This window comes from Schistocerca americana, chromosome 5, assembly GCF_021461395.2.
Source record: "Schistocerca americana isolate TAMUIC-IGC-003095 chromosome 5, iqSchAmer2.1, whole genome shotgun sequence".
NCBI lineage: Eukaryota > Metazoa > Arthropoda > Insecta > Orthoptera > Acrididae > Schistocerca > Schistocerca americana.
This window is the reverse complement of record NC_060123.1, coordinates 257760978-257779910: the sequence shown is the minus strand read 5'-3', so window position 1 is coordinate 257779910 and position 18933 is coordinate 257760978. Positions and strand designations below refer to the sequence as shown.

Here is an 18933-nt window from a genome sequence, read left to right as displayed (position 1 = left end):
TCCTCACACACAAAGAAAGAAAATATGTTATGTGGACATGTGTCCGGAAACGCTTACTTTCCATGTTAGAGCTCATTTTATTACTTCTCTTCAAATCACATTAATCATGGAATGGAAACACACAGCAACAGAACGTACCAGCGTGACTTCAAACACTTTGTTACAGGATATGTTCAAAATGTCCTCCGTTAGCGAGGATACATGCATCCACCCTCCGTCGCATGGAATCCCTGATGCGCTGATGCAACCCTGGAGAATGGCGTATTGTATCACAGCCGTCCACAATACGAGCACGAAGAGTCTCTACATTTGGTACCGGGGTTGCGTAGACAAGAGCTTTCAAATGCCCCCATAAATGAAAGTCAAGAGGGTTGAGGTCAGGAGAGCGTGGAGGCCACGAAATTGGTCCGCCTCTACCAATCCATCGGTCACCGAATCTGTTGTTGAGAAGCGTACGAACACTTCGACTGAAATGTGCAGGAGCTCCATCGTGCATGAAACACATGTTGTGTCGTACTTGTAAAGGCACATGTTCTAGCGGCACAGGTAGAGTATCCCGTATGAAATCATGATACCGTGCTCCATTGAGCGTAAGTGGAAGAACATACTGACGAAACTAAAATGAGCTCTAACATGGAAATTAAGCGTTTCCGCACACATATCCACATAACATCTTTTCTTTATTTGTGCGTGAGGAATGTTTCCTGAAAATTTGGCCGTACCTTTTTGTAACACCCTGTATAGTTAAACTGAACTACATTGGCAGAAAAAAATCGCAACACCAAAAATATTAATTAATGAAATTTCGTGAATACATTTGTCTAGGTAACATATTTAAGTGATTAACATTGCAAGATCACAGGGTAATGTAAGCGCGAGGTAAGACATTGCAAATGTGAAATGCTAGTACAGTAATAATCGCTGTGACCGGCAGAATGTTGAATGCAAGTGTATAAAGGTGCATACATTGTGTTCTTGAGGTGTCAGATGTCAGTCTGTGGTTTTGTGTTCCATGCCTGTTGCACTTGGTCAGGCTATACACGGACGGTTAATGCTACTTTTGGACGGCGCTGGAGTTGTCATCCGATGACGCCTCCTATGTGCTCGATTGGAGACAGATCTAGTGATAGAGCAGGCCAAGGCAACATGTCGACGCTCTGTAGAGCATGTAGGGTTACAACACTGGTATGTAGGAGAGTATTATTTTGGAAAACACATTCTGGAATTCTGTTCATGAATGGAAGCACAACAGATCCAATCACCAGACTGACATACAAATTTGCAGGCAGAGTGCGTGGGATAACCACCAGAGGTCTCCTGCTGTCATTCGAAATCGCATCCAGACTAACTGCAGGTGTAGGTGCATCGTGTCTAGCACATTACAGACTGATTGCAGGCCCTCTACTGCCCTCCTTCTACCCAACACATGGCCCTGACTGGCACCAAGGCAGAACCAGCCTCATCAGACAACACAAAGTCCTCCACCCTGCCCTCCAACGAGCTCTCGCTTGACACTAGTGAAGTCGCAAGTGGAATACACGCTAGAGGGCGGCTGTCTCGGAGATGTCTTTTAAGTAACCGATTTTTATCAATTTGTTGTATCACAGCTCAAATTTCTGCAGATCCAGTACGATGCACCAGAGACATTGGTATTCCTTCTCGGTAGCGCCATTTTGCCGTCCTGAGCCCCGTCTTCTTGCGACCGTACATTCTCATAATCGCCCTTGCCAGCAATTATGTGCAATGGCTGCATACCTGCCAAGTCTTTCTACAATATCACAGAAAGAAAAAAACCAGCTTCTCGTAGCCCTTTACAAGACCTCGTTCGAAGTCAGTAAGGTGTTGATAGTGACATCAACTCATCACCTGCTATCTCAAAGTTTACTAACGCTTACGAAAGTTACAGCGAGTATTTAAAGCAAACCTGACTTGCATCTTATAGTGGCGAATGGCTCGAAATTTGAATAAACACCATCGTTCAGATGTACGACAGTCACTCCAAAAGAAATACACTCTATTTTTGTAAAAATACAATTTTCATTCTGCATGAGTGAAAGTTTTACAGTGTATAGATACATCCTTCCCTCTTGTTTCCAAACCTAGTTCAACCTGTTCCCGTGAGTGGCACCGTCACAGCATGTCTTCAAGATGGCTGCTAGACTTGACGTTCGTCAGAAGCAGCGTGCTGTCATAGAATTGCTGTGCTGTGAAAACGAGACAGTGGGAAACATCCACAAGAGGTTGAAAAAGGTGTATTGAGATGCTGCTGTCGATCGTAGTACAGTTAGTCGGTAGGCAAGCAGGTTACGTGATGAAAACGGGCGCGGCAGTATTGAGGATTGTCCTCGCAGCGGCAGGCCTCGTACTGCGCACACTCCAGACAATGTGCATAGAGTTAACGAATTGGTGACTGCTCACAGACGCATCACAGTGAACGAATTGTCACGCTACGTAGGGATAGGGCAAGGAAGTGTTTGAAGAATACTGAAAGTGTTGGCGTTAAAAAAGGTTTGTGCCAGGTGGGTTCCCAGGACGTTGACAGTGGCTCGCAAAGAAACAAGAAAAGAAAAACGGTATGCAGCGAACTTTTGGAACAGTACGAGAATGGTGGAGATGAATTTATTGGAATAATTGTGACAGGTGATGAAACATTGCTCCATCATTTTTCACCAGAGTCGAAGAGGCAATCAATGGAGTGGCATCATGCAAATTCACCCAAGAAAAAAAAAAAATTCAAAACCACACCTTCTGCTGGAAAAGTTATGGGTACTGTGTTTTTCGATTCCGAAGGACTCTTGCTTGTGAACATCATGCGAAGTGGAACCACCATAAATTCTGATGCATATGTGACGACACTGAAGAAACTTCAAGCTCGACTGAGTCGTGTTCGACCACATCGGCAAAAGCAGGCTGTTTTGCTGTTGCACGACAATGCACGGCCACATGTCAATCAAAAAACCATGGAAGCGATCACAAAACTCGGATGGACAACACTGAAACAACCGCCTTACAGTCCTGACCTGGCTCCATGTGACTATCATCTCTTTGGCAAACTGAAAGACTCTCTTCGTGGAATAAGTTTTGAAGATGATGACTCCCTTGTGCACGCTGCCAAACAGTGGCTCCAATAGGTTGGTCTAGAAGTTTTCCGTGCGGGTATACAGGCGCTGGTTCCAAGATGGCGTAAGGCTATTGAGAGGGATGGAAATTATGTGGAGAAGTGAAAATATTGTTCCTAAAGGATGTATCTATACACTGTAAAACTTTCAAACATGTAGAATAAAAGTTGTTGTTGTGGTCTTCAGTCCTGAGACTGGTTTGATGCAGCTCTCCATGCTACTCTATCCTGTGCAAGCTTCTTCATCTCCCAGTACCTATTGCAACCTACATCCTTCTGAATCTGCTTAGTGTATTCATCTCTTGGTCTCCCTCTACGATTTTTACCCTCCACGCTGCCCTCCAATACTAGATTGGTGATCCCTTGATGCCTCAACACATGTCCTACCAACCGATCCCTTCTTCTAGTCAAGTTGTGCCACAAACTTCTCTTCTCCCCAATCCTATTCAATACTTTCTCATTAGTTATGTGATCTACCCATCTAATCTTCAGAATTCTTCTGTAGCACCACATTTCAAAAGCTTCTATTCTCTTCTTGTCCAAACTATTTATCGTCCATGTTTCACTTCCATACATGGCTACACTCCATACAAATACTTTCAGATATGACTTCCTGACAATTAAATCTATACTCGATGTTAACAAATTTCTCTTCTTCAGAAACGCTTTCCTTGCCATTGCCAGTCTATGGATTTAAAAAAAAGTGCATTTCTTTTGGAGTGACCGTCGTTTAAGTAGAAACAAGACCTACCGACTTTCGTTCACGTCACTCAACTTCTTCTTGGTGCTGCGATTTTCTTTTCGGCAGCGTAATTTTAAGAAACCAATGAACTACTTGGCAGATACATGAGGCGACAGTGGCCAAGGACTGGTGATCCTGTGGGCATCTCACGCTGATGTACGCTCGAAAGACGTAGGTAATTTAATGGTTCAAATAGATCTAAGCACTATGGCACTTAACATCTGAGGTCATCAGTCGCCTAGAACTGAGAACTACTTAAACCTAACTAACGTAAGGACATCACACACATCCATGCCCGAGGCAGGATTCGAACCTGCGGCCGTAGCGGTCGCGCAGTTCCAGACTGTAGCGCCTAGAACCGCTCGGCCACCCCGGCCGGCTAGGTAATTTAATGTTACGTGGTACAGTATGAGTAAAATACTTGGAGTCGATGTTTGGTCTGGGTATTTTTTTTATTTAGTACCACACGAATATAGATACATTGTAACAAAGTTGTAAACCATTACATTTCCGGAGCGTTTGGTTTTCAATGTTCAGTCGGTCGACGTGTCATCCGGGAGGCATTGCCGTAGGAGAGCGGAATGCCAGCGGAGAGTGTCTCAGAAGACGCGCACGAGCTCCGGCGTGGCGTACGTGTAGACGGGCGCCCCCACGGGCAGCAGGTTCTGGTAGTGGATGCGCGCTAGGTAGCCCGTGTCGGCCACGGCGGCGCCGGCAGCCGCTCCGCCCTGCGTCAGACGCTCCGGCAGCAGCGAGAACATGGCGGGCGCGGGGCCGTGCGCGTACGAGACGCGCTGCAGACGGCCGTCGGGCAGCAGCACGTAGTAGACGCCGGCGTCGTTGCTCTCCAGGGGCTCGCGCTGCGCCGCCGACCGCGACCCAGCCGGCACCACCTGCCACAGGCCGTCGCACGAGTCAGTCCCACCGAGAAGCTAACTGTTTCGTAACACCGAGTCATCGTGTGCATAAATTGTGAGCCAGATCTCACTCCGAGAGTTAGAGATCTTCACTGTAGCCTCACAATATATACAGGGTGTTACAAAAAGGTACGGCCAAACTTTCAGGAAACATTCCTCACACACAAAGAAAGAAAATATGTTATGTGGACATGTGTCCGGAAACGCTTACTTTCCATGTTAGAGCTCATTTTATTACTTCTCTTCAAATCACATTAATCATGGAATGGAAACACACAGCAACAGAACGTACCAGCGTGACTTCAAACACTTTGTTACAGAATATGTTCAAAATGTCCTCCGTTAGCGAGGATACATGCATCCACCCTCTGTCGCATGGAATCCCTGATGCGCTGATGCAGCCCTGGAGAATGGCTTATTGTATCACAGCCGTCCACAATACGAGCACGAAGAGTCTCTACATTTGGTACCGGGGTTGCGTAGACAAGAGCTTTCAAATGCCCCCATAAATGAAAGTCAAGAGGGTTGAGGTCAGGAGAGCGTGGAGGCCAGGGAATTGGTCCGCCTCTACCAATCCATCGGTCACCGAATCTGTTGTTGAGAAGCGTACGAACACTTCGACTGAAATGTGCAGGAGCTCCATCGTGCATGAAACACATGTTGTGTCGTACTTGTAAAGGCACATGTTCTAGCGGCACAGGTAGAGTATCCCGTATGAAATCATGATAACGTGCTCCATTGAGCGTAGGGGGAAGAACATGGGGCCCAGTCAACATATCACCAACAATGCCTGCCCAAACGTTCACAGAAAATCTGTGTTGATGACGTGATTGCACAATTGCGTGCGGATTCCTGTCAGCCCACACATGCTGATTGTGAAAATTTACAATTTGATCACGTTGGAATGATGCCTCATCCGTAAAGGGAACATTTGCACTGAAATGAGGATTGTCACATTGTTGGATGAACCATTCGCAGAAGTATACCCGTGGAGGCCAATCAGCTGCTGATAGTGCCTGCGCACGCTGTACATGGTACGGAAACAACTGGTTCTCCCGTTGCACTCTCCATACAGTGACGTTGTCTACGTTACCTTGTACAGCAGCACCTTCTCTGACGATGACATTAGGGTTATCGTCAACTGCACGAAGAATTGACTCATCCTTTGCAGGTGCCCTCGTCGTTCTAGGTCTTCCCCAGTCGCGAGTCATAGGCTGGAATGTTCCGTGCTCCCTAAAACGCCGATCAATTGCTTCGAACGTCTTCCTGTCGGGACACCTTCGTTCTGGAAATCTGTCTCTATACAAACGTACCGCGTCACGGCTATTGCCCGCTCCTAATCCATACATGAAATGGGCATCTGCCAACTCCGCATTTGTAAACATTGCACTGACTGCAAAACCACGTTCGTGATGGACACTAACCTGTTGATGCTACGTAGTGATGTGCTTGATGCTAGTACTGTAGAGCAATGAGTCGCATGTCAACACAAGCACCGAAGTCAACATTACCTTCCTTCAATTGGGCCAACTGGCGGTGAATCGAGGAAGTACAGTACGTACTGACGAAACTAAAACGAGCTCTAACATGGAAATTAAGCGTTTCTGGACACATGTCCACAGAACATCTTTTCTTTATTTGTGTGTGAGGAATGTTTCCTGAACGTTTGGCCGTACCTTTTTGTAACACACTGTATATATTCACTTATGAAATTTGTTATTAACAATCCGAACGAATTCAAAAGTAATAGCAGTGTACCCATGGCTACAACACTGGGAGAAAGGATGATCTTCACTACTCAAGGTTAAATCTAACTTTGGCTCAGAAGGGGGTAACTTATGCTGCCACAAAAGTCTTTGGTCACTTACCTGATAGCATCAAAAGTCTGACAGATAGCCATATAGCATTTAAAAGGAAATTAAAAGAATTTCTTAATGGCAACTCCTTCTAATCATTAGATGAATTTTTGGATGTAGTAAGTGGATAATTTCCCCAACCCCCACAAAAAATTAAAAATATTAAGTGTCATGTAATATTTTGTGTAATGTAATATCTTGTATAGACACCTTTTATTAACCTGACACGTTCCACATCATTACGAAGTGACGTATTCATGATCTATGGAACAAGTATTAATCTAATGTAATCTAATCTAATCCTTACAAATACAGGGGTCTCTCAAAAATACGGAAACACCGCGAGAAGCGCAAGCTTGAACATAAATACAGATGCTAGTCAAGCCAGCAGGTTGCGCCTTTGTATTCGACCACGAACAGCACCTGCACAGTGTTCTCAGTATGTTACAGTTGTCAGTTGTGATCAGAAAAATATTCTGTATACTTGTGAGTGCATTATGCCGAAGCAAAGTGACTTAGAACGTGGGAAAATTGTTGCTACTAGTACGGTGCGCGTGTCCATAAATAAGGTAGACCAAGTGTTTGGTGTTTCAAGCACCGTATCGAAGATTTATACCGCATACAGGGAAAGTAGTAAAATATCATCTGCTAAGTCACAAGGCGAACGAAAGTGTGTGTTGACTGATCATGACAGATGGTAAACGTAAATGAGCGCTTGGCGTCATTGACCGGGAGGCCCCTTACGGAGCAGGTCCGGCCGCCTTGGTGCAGGTCTTATTACATTCGACGCCACATTGGGCGACCTGCGCGCCGCGTGGGGATGAAATAATGATGAAGACGGCACAACACCCAGTCCCTGAGCGGAGAAAATCCCCGACCCAGCCGAGGATCGAACCCGGGCCCGTAGGACGGTATTCTGTCACGCTGACCACTCAGCTATCGGGGCAGTCATGACAGATGGTCATTGAAGAGGACTGTGCGAAAATTATGAGGGCGATAGCTGCAAAAGGAACTGCAGAACTGAACGTCGCACTCGCGTGGGACCAGAACATCTATACAGACTGTAACGTCATACATAACCAACAACAAGATAAACCAGCAGAAGACATCACTTACATCGACTTCTGGCCATCCACTGCCGCCTCCCCCATGCCACACCAGCCACTACTCTAACGAACAATGCACAAAAAGTTCCAGGTTAATTTAGTTTAGTTTAAGACAATTTATTTTTAAATAACATTTCTCTGTATCTACGTATGTATGTATAATCGCCTGATGGCTAACAGAACATGTTCGAAACGCGTAGTGTCGTGTTAGATTAAACATAAGACAAATAAAGAAGTGACTGCTAGCAGAAATTAGAAATAAATAAATTATCCCACGGTTCCCAAACGTAACCATTATGGCCCAAAATACTCTCGAAGGGAGCTCCAAAAGCTGGGAATTGCAGTGCGAGCTGGGATTCCAAAAGCACTCAGTAGTGACGTAAATGCCAGTAACAGGAAAATGTCGTGCCGAAGCCGTAAGTTCTGGACTATAGAAGAATGGAAGAAAGTCATTTGGTCAGAAGAGTTTTGTTGCACGCTGTTTCCAACTTGTGATCGAATTTACAACCTAACAGTGAAAGACGGCAGAGATTCGGTTATGATTTGGGCAGCCATATGTGTATAGTGGCATTCCATGGGCCCCATAGTACTCTGTAACGTCGCATTACTGACTACGTTACATGGCTCACCTCAAGCCAAACCTTGACAAAACCCAAGTATGTGCTTTCCATCTGCGCAATAGAGATGCTGGAGTTGAGCTCGACGTTACATGGCAAGGTAAGAAGCTAAAGCACTGTCCAACACCTAAATACCTTGGGGTTGTAATTGACAGAACGCTTTCCTTCAAGCAGCATTGCCAAAACACCAAGGCTAAAGTCTGCTCCAGGAGCATCATCCGCAGGCTGACAAACTATGAATGGGGAGCTCAACCATCAGTACTGAGAACATCAGTACTTGCTCTGTGTGTTTCTGCAGCAGACTATGCAGCGCCAGTATGGGAAGCATCTGCACATGCTAAACAGGTTGATGTAAGTGTAAATGAGACAATGCGAATTGTTACAGGCTGTCTCAGACCCACACCAACGGGTAATTTGTACCTACTTGCTGGAATTGCCCCATCCAAGATCAGAAGGCAGGTGGCAGCAGACGCTGAGAGAACAAAGAAGGAAACAGATTCTCGACACCCACTGAATGGGCACGTCACTCAGGCTCGGAGGCTTAAGTCTAGAAATAGCTTTATTGCAAGAACCAAGATCCTTGACGGTTCAGAGGAAGATAACAGAGTCCGTAAATGGGAGAATGAACAAACCGCACTGCAGATAATACCAAAAGAGCAAATGGCACCTGGAAACAAACTTCCTTATACAGTGTGGAGAACACTAAATAGGCTGAGGGCTGGTGTACCCAGGTGCAAAACTAAACTGTGCAAGTGGGGACTGCTGACTAGCTGACGAACGATGACGACGTTCTTTGCGGATGCGGAGAGTTACAAGACGAGGCACACCTGCTCATGTGCCGACTACTGCCGGAGCCCTGCAGTTTTAGTGACCTGCTACAAGCCAACGACAAAGCCGTAGCGGTGGTAACTATTGGAAAAATAAAATTTGATCTGGACACGGAAAAGTAAAAGTAAAGTACTGACTAGGATTGTATTTGAATTACATGAGAATTAAAAACAGAAAACTACCAGCAACGTGGTTTGCTCCAAAGAGCTTAGGAAAGTAACGGCTTGCTCTATTTTTTTAAATTTAATCTTGTTCGTTATTATTCGCCGCATTTATTCGGAGCGAACGTCCCATGACACCCGTTCAAGTTCGGCGTTGATCTATTCACTCAATTTTTTTTATTACAGAGGACAGCTAACCCTCTGACCGAACACGCTGGGCTATCGTGCCGGCATTTTTTTCCCCTCTAGGTTGCAGAGCCTCTCGAAACCAGAGACCATACAAAATACGTAAGTACATTTACAGTTATCAAACTCGATTTTCTCGAAACGGTTTAAAGATACGTCTTCCTGTTTACAATTGTTGCAGTTCTAGTCGGTGCCCATACACCCAGTCAAAATGAATAAAATGGTCACGGAGAGTTCGTACGGTCCCCTTGCAAGCGCAGAACTACCTCCCGTCTAAAGTACCCTCCTCACGCAGCGTTTTAAACGCATCATTGTGGCCTTGGTACACTCGACGCCTTGTACGGTTTGAAAAGTGTAAAATTACGAGTCACTGGCTCACACTAAACCTCCTATGAGTTACTGTTCAGTATCTGTGCTGTTTGGCCCTCTGAATACGTTCACGATTTATATGCGCTGTGAGAAATGTCCATTTCATGCAGGTCCCTTCTCCGAGAGGAGCAATTCCGGTTGGGTTTGGAACCTTTTGTCATTGACAAGATGTGACACTCAATCGTCTCCGGTCGCTGTCGGTCAGAATCTTTTTTTGATCACTGTTCTTGCGCCATGTTACATGGGTGCGAATGGTACACCAGTCCTTACAGACACTTTGCACCGTTCGCGTTGACACACCAATTCGGGCAACTCATTCTCGGTTCGGTCAGGGATACGTCAGAATACGATGCACCGTTTAGACCATTCTGCCACTCCTCCTCGTAGATTTTTATCTTTGCACTGATCCCATACAACCGAGTGGTATTTACACACAACTTGACTGCCATGACTTATGTCACCGTTGGAGGAACATATGACCCCTTGGTAACAGCAGTTCTGCACCGTTTATAGAGCTCCAGGCCAGTCATCGTGTTTTTTTCATAAAGAGATGACTATTAATTTCTCTGGCGAGTGAAGCTGACTACGAAGCACGCAAAACTGGAACCATGGGCGCGTTGCTTGGTGAAGAGTAGCTTGCACAATTAACTTTTGAGAAGTCACAACAAAACAAAACTAACGTGTAGAGCGTTACTAATTGCGCAAATTTTTTGCAGATGTCGCTTTGAAAGACGAAGGAGAAGTGGGAGTGGCTGTAGTAGTTGCCGGGTAACGGTTCAGCGGCCACTTGTCGCAACACAGCGACGTTGTTATGCCCCAGCACGCTGCTTCGTGAGAGCGACGCGGCGACATGCAAACTAAGCCGCTGGGTGGTCCCACCGCAATAAAATCGCTCCTCGGCTTACCACAGGTGATGGGCGCTTCGCAACAAGACGGAGTGCTCGGACCTCCACGAACTTGGCATATCTATGGCATGTAAGGTGAGGCGGCGCGGAGAGCTGTCGTCATATCTTACTGCTGTCTCTGTTCAACTTCCAGCTTGCCCTAACGCAATATTCAATTCTGCCCTTTTGTGCAGTTTCTTTTTTTGCTCTTTTCTGCTGCAATAAGCATGATTTGTGGAGTTGATTCCTCATTATCTTTTCGTTTCATCTTTTAACAAGTAATTTTTTTGTGTGTGTACAAGAGACTCTAATAATTTTCCGGTCAACAGCAAGTTCCGATTCTAGCCGTCTGCTTTGACCCAGGACGTCCTTTACTGCTTCATTAGTTTACGTTGCGTTGCGAAGGATGTAAGCGACTTGTCATAAAATCTTAGTCTTGGTTTCGCATGTAATCATTGGTGTACGTGAACAGCAAGCATTGCTTAAATTTAAACTGTCGATCGATAAACAAGAAGAGTTTTTTTGGTAATGTAGCGAAACAAACTATAACTGGTGTCGGAGAAAATAAAGAAAAGGGGAGTCTAATTAGTTAATAGCGGCTCCAATGCAAAAACTAATCTTAAATTCTGTGCTATGTTGCTGACTGCTGACTCGCAGGGTCTTCCCTCAGATGTCTGCATTCATCTTTGACAAATGACAGTCCTCACTGGAACACTGAGATGCCTAACGGCCAGAGCTCAACTGCCTAATTCATATGCGACCCCAGTGAAGTGGATAATACTACTATCAGGCACCATGAAGTGTCTCGCTTTGCCCTAGGACCGGCGATTCTAAGCCTTAGAGAGTTTGTATCGGATATATCGCCAAATGCAACTGCATTCAGGGTCGTGCACACTAAAGTTAATATACAATGAATCTTCCACCAAGGCCTAGCACTCTAAGATGTGCCAGACAATTATTTGGTTTCCCTGTTTCAGTGAGATTATCAATTAACATTGCAGATGTTTACGGTGATGATGGAAGCTGAAGAAATGAATTAAAATTTGTGCCACGGCCAGGACTCGAAGGCGGGCCTTCTTTCTGACGAGACAGAAATGCTGACCGTTACACTACTGTAGCACTATGGTCAACTTTGTAGCACGAACTACCCTAGTCCCCTGCCCTCGCCAACACAAACTTCATATCTTCAGCTTATTTTCTTCTTCTTTTGACGCTATTGCTCGGGCTCTCCGGCACTGGAATAGCACCCCAGCGTTGGACGTAATGGGTAAGTCCAGTACCTCAGGTGATCTTATAATTATATCATAAGTCAGATGTTTGTTTCAACGTACACAGTTTCCTATAAAACGCCTCATTCTCATAACTGTTCCCATCTCTAGAATCTGATTGTTGCTACTGGTGCCTGGTGCAGAGTAATGATTTAAGCTATTGATAGGACAGCAGGGTCACTAGATAACTAGCGCCCAGCGTGGAGCCTGGAAAACTAGCCGCTGTAGTGCTGAGCTCACCGCTGGGACGGACGCTGTCGTCGTAGGCTGTTCCGTGGTGGTGGCTTCAGCCGCTTCCGTGGTGGTGGGCGGTGGACCGTACTGCTGGGGCGGCGGGTACACCGCGGCGGACTGGCGCGACGGCAGCACGAACTGCCGGCCCGCGGGCCTCCACCCTGAAGGCGGGTAGGGCCCGGAGGCGGAGGCGGCGGGGGCGGAGGAGGCCCCCGACGGTGCGCCGTACTGGTTGGAGGGCGCCTCCGGGCGCGCGGAGACGGCGGCGGCGAACAGCAGGACGGCGGCGGCTAGCACCTGCGCGAGAGACACACCAGTAGTCCAGTCACATTGCTTGTGAAGTCATTCAGAGCAAGAAAGCGCTGCACTGGGAGTGACAGCACACTAGGAATACCCTCTACACTTTCTGCTGTTGGCGACTTGGGAATGGAGGGGGCCGGGGGGGGGGGCGGAAAGGAATTATCCTTGACCAGAAATCATTACGACTGGAAATATTCTGAGACTTAGCTAAGGCTTTTGATAGTACATGGAGATGACAAGAGTCTTGGGATACCTCCTGATATCGTGTCGAACCTCCCTCAGCCCGGCGATGTGCAGCAGCTCGACGTGGTAAGGACTCAACAAGTGGTTGGAATTCGCCTGCGGATATACTGAGCCATGCTGCCTCCATAGCGAAAGTGTTTCCGGTGCAGGGTTTTGTGAACGAATTGACCTCTCGATTATGCCACATAAATGTTCGATGCGCTTCATGTGGGCGACCTGGGTGGCGAAATCATTCGCTCAAATAGTCCAGATCGTTCTTCTACATCTACATCTACATTTATACTCCGCAAGCCACCCAACGGTGTGTGGCGGAGGGCACTTTGCGTGCCACTGTCATTACCTCCCTTTCCTGTTCCAGTCGCGTATGGTTCGCGGGAAGAACAACTGTATGAAAGCCTCCGTGCGCGCTCTAATCTCTCTAATTTTACATTCGTGATCTCCTCGGGAGGTAAAAGTAGGGGGAAGCAATATATTCGATACCTCATCCAGAAACGCACCCTCTCGAAACCTGGACAGCAAGCTACAGCGCGATGCAGAGCGCCTCTCTTGCAGAGTCTGCCACTTGAGTTTGTTAAACATCTCCGTAACGCTATCACGGTTACCAAATAACCCTGTGACGAAACGCGCCGCTCTTCTTTGGATCTTCTCTATATCCTCCGTCAACCCGATCTGGTACGGATCCCACACTGATGAGCAATACTCAAGTATAGGTCGAACGAGTGTTTTGTAAGCCACCTCCTTTGTTGATGGACTACATTTTCTAAGGACTGTCCCAATGAATCTCAACCTGGTACCCGCCTTACCAACAATTAATTTTATATGATCATTCCACTTCAAATCGTTCCGCACGCATACTCCGAGATATTTTACAGAAGTAACTGCTACCAGTGTTTGTTCCGCTATCATATAATCATAAAATAAAGGATCCTTCTTTCTATGTATTCGCAATACATTACATTTGTCTATGTTAAGGGTCAGTTGCCACTCCCTGCACCAAGTGCCTGTCCGCTGCAGATCTTCCTGCATTTCGCTACAATTTTCTAATGCTGCAACTTCTCTGTATACTACAGCATCATCCGCGAAAAGCTAAAAACTCTTCAATCCAGCCACTTAGCTGGTCTGATATTACGTAGGCTCTTACTTTGTTTATCAGGCGACAGTGCGGAACTGTATCGAACGCCTTCCGGAAGTCAAGAAAAATAGCATCTACCTGGGAGCCTGTATCTAATATTTTCTGGGTCTCATGAACAAATAAAGCGAATTGGGTCTCACACGATCGCTGTTTCCGGAATCCATGTTGATTCCTACATAGTGGATTCTGGGTTTCCAAAAACGACATGATACTCGAGCAAAAAACATGTTCTAAAATTCTACAACAGATCGACTTCAGAGATATAGGTCTATAGTTTTGCGCATCTGCTCGACGACTCTTCTTGAAGATTGGGACTACCAGTGCTCTTTTCCAATCATTTGGAACCTTCCGTTCCACTAGAGACATGCGGTACACGGCTGTTAGAAGGGGGGCAAGTTCTTTCGCGTACTCTGTGTAGAATCGAATTGGTATCCCGTCAGGTCTAGTGGACTTTCCTCTGTTGATTGATTTCAGTTGCTTTTCTATTCCTTGGACACTTATTTCGATGTCAGCCATTATTTCGTTTGTGCGAGGATTTAGAGAAGGAACTGCAGTGCGGTCTTCCTCTGTGAAACATCTTTGGAAAAAGGTGTTTAGTATTTCAGCTTTACGCGTGTCATCCTCTGTTTCCATGCCATCATCATCCCGGAGTGTCTGGATATGCTGTTTCGAGCCACTTACTGATTTAACGTAAGACCAGAACTTCCTAGGATTTTCTGTCAAGTCGGTACACAGAATTTTACTTTCGAATTCACTGAACGCTTCATGCATAGCCCTCCTTACGCTAACTTTGACAACGTTTAGCTTCTGTTTGTCTGAGAGGTTTTGGCTGCGTTTAAACTTGGAGTGAAGCTCTCTTTGCTTTCGCAGTAGTTTCCTAACTTTGTTGTTGTACCACGGTGGGTTTTTCGTCCCTCGCAGTTTTACTCGGCACGTACCTGTCTAAAACGCATTTTACGATTGCCTTGAACTTTTTCCATAAACACTCAACATTGTCAGTGTCGGAACAGAAATTTTCGTTTTGATCTGTTAGATAGTCTAAAATCTGCCTTCTGTTACTCTTGCTAAACAGATAAACCTTCCTCCCTTTTTTTATATTCCTATTAACTTCCATATTCAGGGATGCTGCAACGGCCTTATGATCACTGATTCCCTGTTCTGCACATACAGAGTCGAAAAGTTCGGGTCTGTTTGTTATCAGTAGGTCCAAGATGTTATCTCCACGAGTCGGTTCTCTGTTTAATTGCTCGAGGTAATTTTCGGATGTGCACTCAGTATAATGTCACTCGATGCTCTGTACCTACCACCCGTCCTAAACATCTGAGTGTCCCAGTCTATATCTGGTAAATTGAAATCTCCACCTAAGACTATAACATGCTGAGAAAATTTATGTGAAATGTATTCCAAATTTTCTCTCAGATACACACTATCTGACAGAAAGTATCCACACACCTGTTAGTGGACACTAATATGGGGTATGCCCACCCTTCGCGTTTATGACTTCTTGAACACTGCTAAGGACACTTTCTGTGAGGTGTGTGAATGTCTGTGGAGGAATGACAGCCCATTCTTCCTAAAGCCCCGAAATCAGAGGTGGTAGTGATGTTGGACGCTGCGTTCTGGAGCGATTCAAATGGTTCAAATGGCTCTGAGCACTAACATCTGAGGTCATCAGTCCTCTAGACTTAGAACTACTTAAACCGAACTAACCTAAGGACATCACACACATCCATGCCCGAGGCAGGATTCGAACCTGCGACCGCAGCAGCAGCACGGTTCCGGACCGAAGCGCCTAGAACCGCTCGGCCACAGCGGCCGGCTTCTGGAGTGACGTCGACGTTCTAACTCATGCCAAAGGTGTTCCATTTGGGCCAGGTCCATTTCAGGCAAGTTATTGTCCATAAATCATACTGTAAGCAGTATACAATGCTGTGAAATTTATTCACATGCTTCCGCATTTAGCGTTTCGTTAAGTGTAATTAGGGGACCACACCCCAACCAAGAAAAACAACCCCATACCATAACACCGCCTATCCCATAGTTCATTTTTGGCACTACACATGATGGGATCTTACCATGCACCATTTGCGAATGGAACAGGAGAAAGGAGAAATGAGAGTGACACCAAGAGCACCCTCTCATAAACCATAAGGGTGCTTCTGGAGTGTAGAGTAGGTACCGATGTACACTGAATAGTTGTTCTGTTCACAAGGATAGTTAAGTCTCTGGCAAGTTAGGGTAGACGTTTTATGACGAAATAGATTGTGTCAGTACATTTACGTAGGTACAACGAAATTAGTCGAAAGTGTTGTATACTGGTTACGGTTGCACTGTTGTGCGTAAGTGTGATCCGCGGACCGTGCGGCAGTGTGGACTCACCCTCATTGTTGTGGCAGTGTGGTGGGTTGACAGACGAAGCTGTGATAGGCGACTGATGGTGTCCGCTGTCCCGTGCTTCCCTTTTATACCGCGCGACAAGCGACGGTGACATTGGCCCCCATAGCGTTGCGTCACAGGGACCGCGTGTCGCAGCGCCACTGAGCGGCCCGTGACCTGCGTGGACAATGGCGGGAGCTGCTCGCTGGCCCGCTATGGAAAGCAAAGCGGTCACCTGTACGGCCCTCGCTACCTGTAGCAGACCCCACACAGCAGCTTCGCACAAAGTTTGTGAAACTTACTCACCAGTGCCTAGTGAGTTGAAGGTCCTAGACAGGCAAAAAATTACCTCTAAACAATTTCTAGAAATCTGATGAACCATTTTGCCGCGCGGGATTAGCCGAGCGGTCTGAGGCGCTGCAGTCATGGACTGTGCGGCTGGTCCCGGCGGAGGTTCGAGTCCTCCCTCGGGCATGGGTGTGTGTGTTTGTCCTTAGGATAATCTAGGTTAAGTAGTGTGTAAGCTTAGGGACTGATGACCTTAGCAGTTAAGTCCCATAAGATTTCACACACATTTGAACATTTTTTTTTTGATGAACCATTTTCACTCTTTTGTGGAATACATGCTGTGCGGTGTGCAAAAGTTAAGGATGAAAGTAACTTTCGTCTGCCCAGCAACATAGCTCGATGAAACATAGAAAGAACTGCTTCAGTATAGTACAGAAGATAACTGTAAGAAATACGCAGTGTGACGAACAGAAACGACATTTTTATTCCGAGAATAAAATTACATGGAAGTCACCGCGGTTTGTGATGATCCCCCTGGACAAAAGGAGGGACGTGGCTCCTAATAAGGGTCTGTGCTCACCACGTTCGGCAATGCATGCTCTACAAAGCGCTCCAATGATGGCCACAAGACAGGTAAGGAGCTGTTATGGTAGGGCGTTCCATTTATGCACCAGCGCGGTTGACAACAGCTGCATGTGAACGAACTGCAGTATTTTACCCCAGCGCATCCCACACATACTTGATGGAATTTACGTGTGGAGGACGGGCAGGCCAGTCCATTCGCCGAATATCCTCTCGTTGCAAGAGCTGCTCCACCTGCTCATTGTCATCCATAAAATCGAAATCAGGGCCGAATACGTTCCTGAAAAGACGCACGTGGGCAAGGACTACAGTGGCCCAATAACGCTGACAGGAGGGCGTACCATGTTCAAAGATTTGGAGATTACTATGCCTACGCAGCCTTATGACTCCCCACACCAGAACACCTGGATCGCCAAAATGATCATGTTCGACAGTGTTCCTGGATGCATTACGTTTTCCCACCTCCGTCATATGAGTGTACATCCAACACAGTCGAACATGATCGATTTTGTGGTCCAGGAATATGGTGTGGGGAGCCATAATACGAGGGTGAGTCAAATGAAAACCTAAAATATTTTTTAAATATTATTTATTGTGCAGAAGTAGTACAAAGCTGTATCACTTTTCAACATAATCTCCACCATGCTCAATGCAAGTCCTTCAGTGCTTATAATGTGCGTAAATTCCTTTAGAAAAAAAATTCTTCTGGTAGTATGCGCAACCACTCATGCACCGCGTGGCGTACCTCTTCATCAGAACGGAGCTTCTTTCCTCCCACTGCGTCTTTGAGTGGTCCAAACATATGGAAATCACTTCGGGCAAGGTCTGGTGAGTATAGTGGGTCTGTGAATGTTGCAACTGTTGTTGTACGGGCAGTGTGGGGCCTTGCATTGTCATGTTGCAAAAGGACACCTGCCGACAGCAATCCACCTCGCTTTGATTTGAATGCAGGGCACAGATTATGATGCACTGGTGACAGTGGTCCCTCTAGGCATATACTGCTCCATAATGACACCCTTTTCGTCCCAAAAGAGAGTCAGCATAACCTTCCCTGCTGATGGTTCTGTTCGAAACTTCATGGAAGTGAACCCAGGTTTCGTCCCCAGTAACAATTCTTGCAAGGAAGCCATCACCTTCTCGTTAAAAGCACCGAAGAAGTTCTTCACAAGCATCAACACGTCGTTCTCTCATTTCAGGAGTCAGGCGCCGTGGCACCCATCTTGCAGACACTTTGTGAAACTGGAGCACATCATGCACAATGTGGTGTGCTGATCCATGACTAATGTGTAAACATGCTGCAATGTCATTCAGTGTCACTCGGTGGTTTTCCTTCACTATGGCTTCAACTGCTGCAATGTTCTGTGGAGTCACAATACGTTGTGCCTGACCTGGACGAGGAGCATCTTCCACTGAAGTCACACCATTTGCGAAATTCCTACTCCATTCGTAGACTTGCTGCTGTGACAAACATGCATCACCGTACTGAACCTTCATTCGTGGATGAATTTAAATAGGTTTCACACCTTCACTACGCAAAAACCGTATAACAGAACGCGGTTCTTCCCTGGTGCAAGTCGCAAGTGGGGCAGCCATCTTTATACTGTTACTGCGACGGTATGTGTGCATCTGCACTATGCTGCCACCTACAGGCCATTCTGCACGCTTACCAACTTACAGGATAACGGAGCGACATTTAGATTTGTTATTACAAATTTAAGATTTCCAT

The 18933-nt window shown here is 46.2% G+C and overlaps 1 protein-coding gene across 1 annotated transcript; it reads right to left on the bottom strand.

The window, feature by feature from the left end:
- Positions 1–4293: 4293 nt before the first annotated feature.
- LOC124616185 (protein transport protein sec31-like) lies at positions 4294–16383 on the bottom strand. The gene is made up of 3 exons (XM_047144478.1): positions 16341–16383; positions 12293–12583; positions 4294–4753 (listed from the first exon to the last, which is right to left on the bottom strand). The coding sequence occupies exons 1-3, from the start codon at positions 16344–16346 to the stop codon at positions 4460–4462; spliced, it is 591 nt and encodes a 196-aa protein (XP_047000434.1). The 5' UTR covers positions 16347–16383; the 3' UTR covers positions 4294–4459.
- Between the last annotated feature and the right edge of the window lie 2550 nt (positions 16384–18933).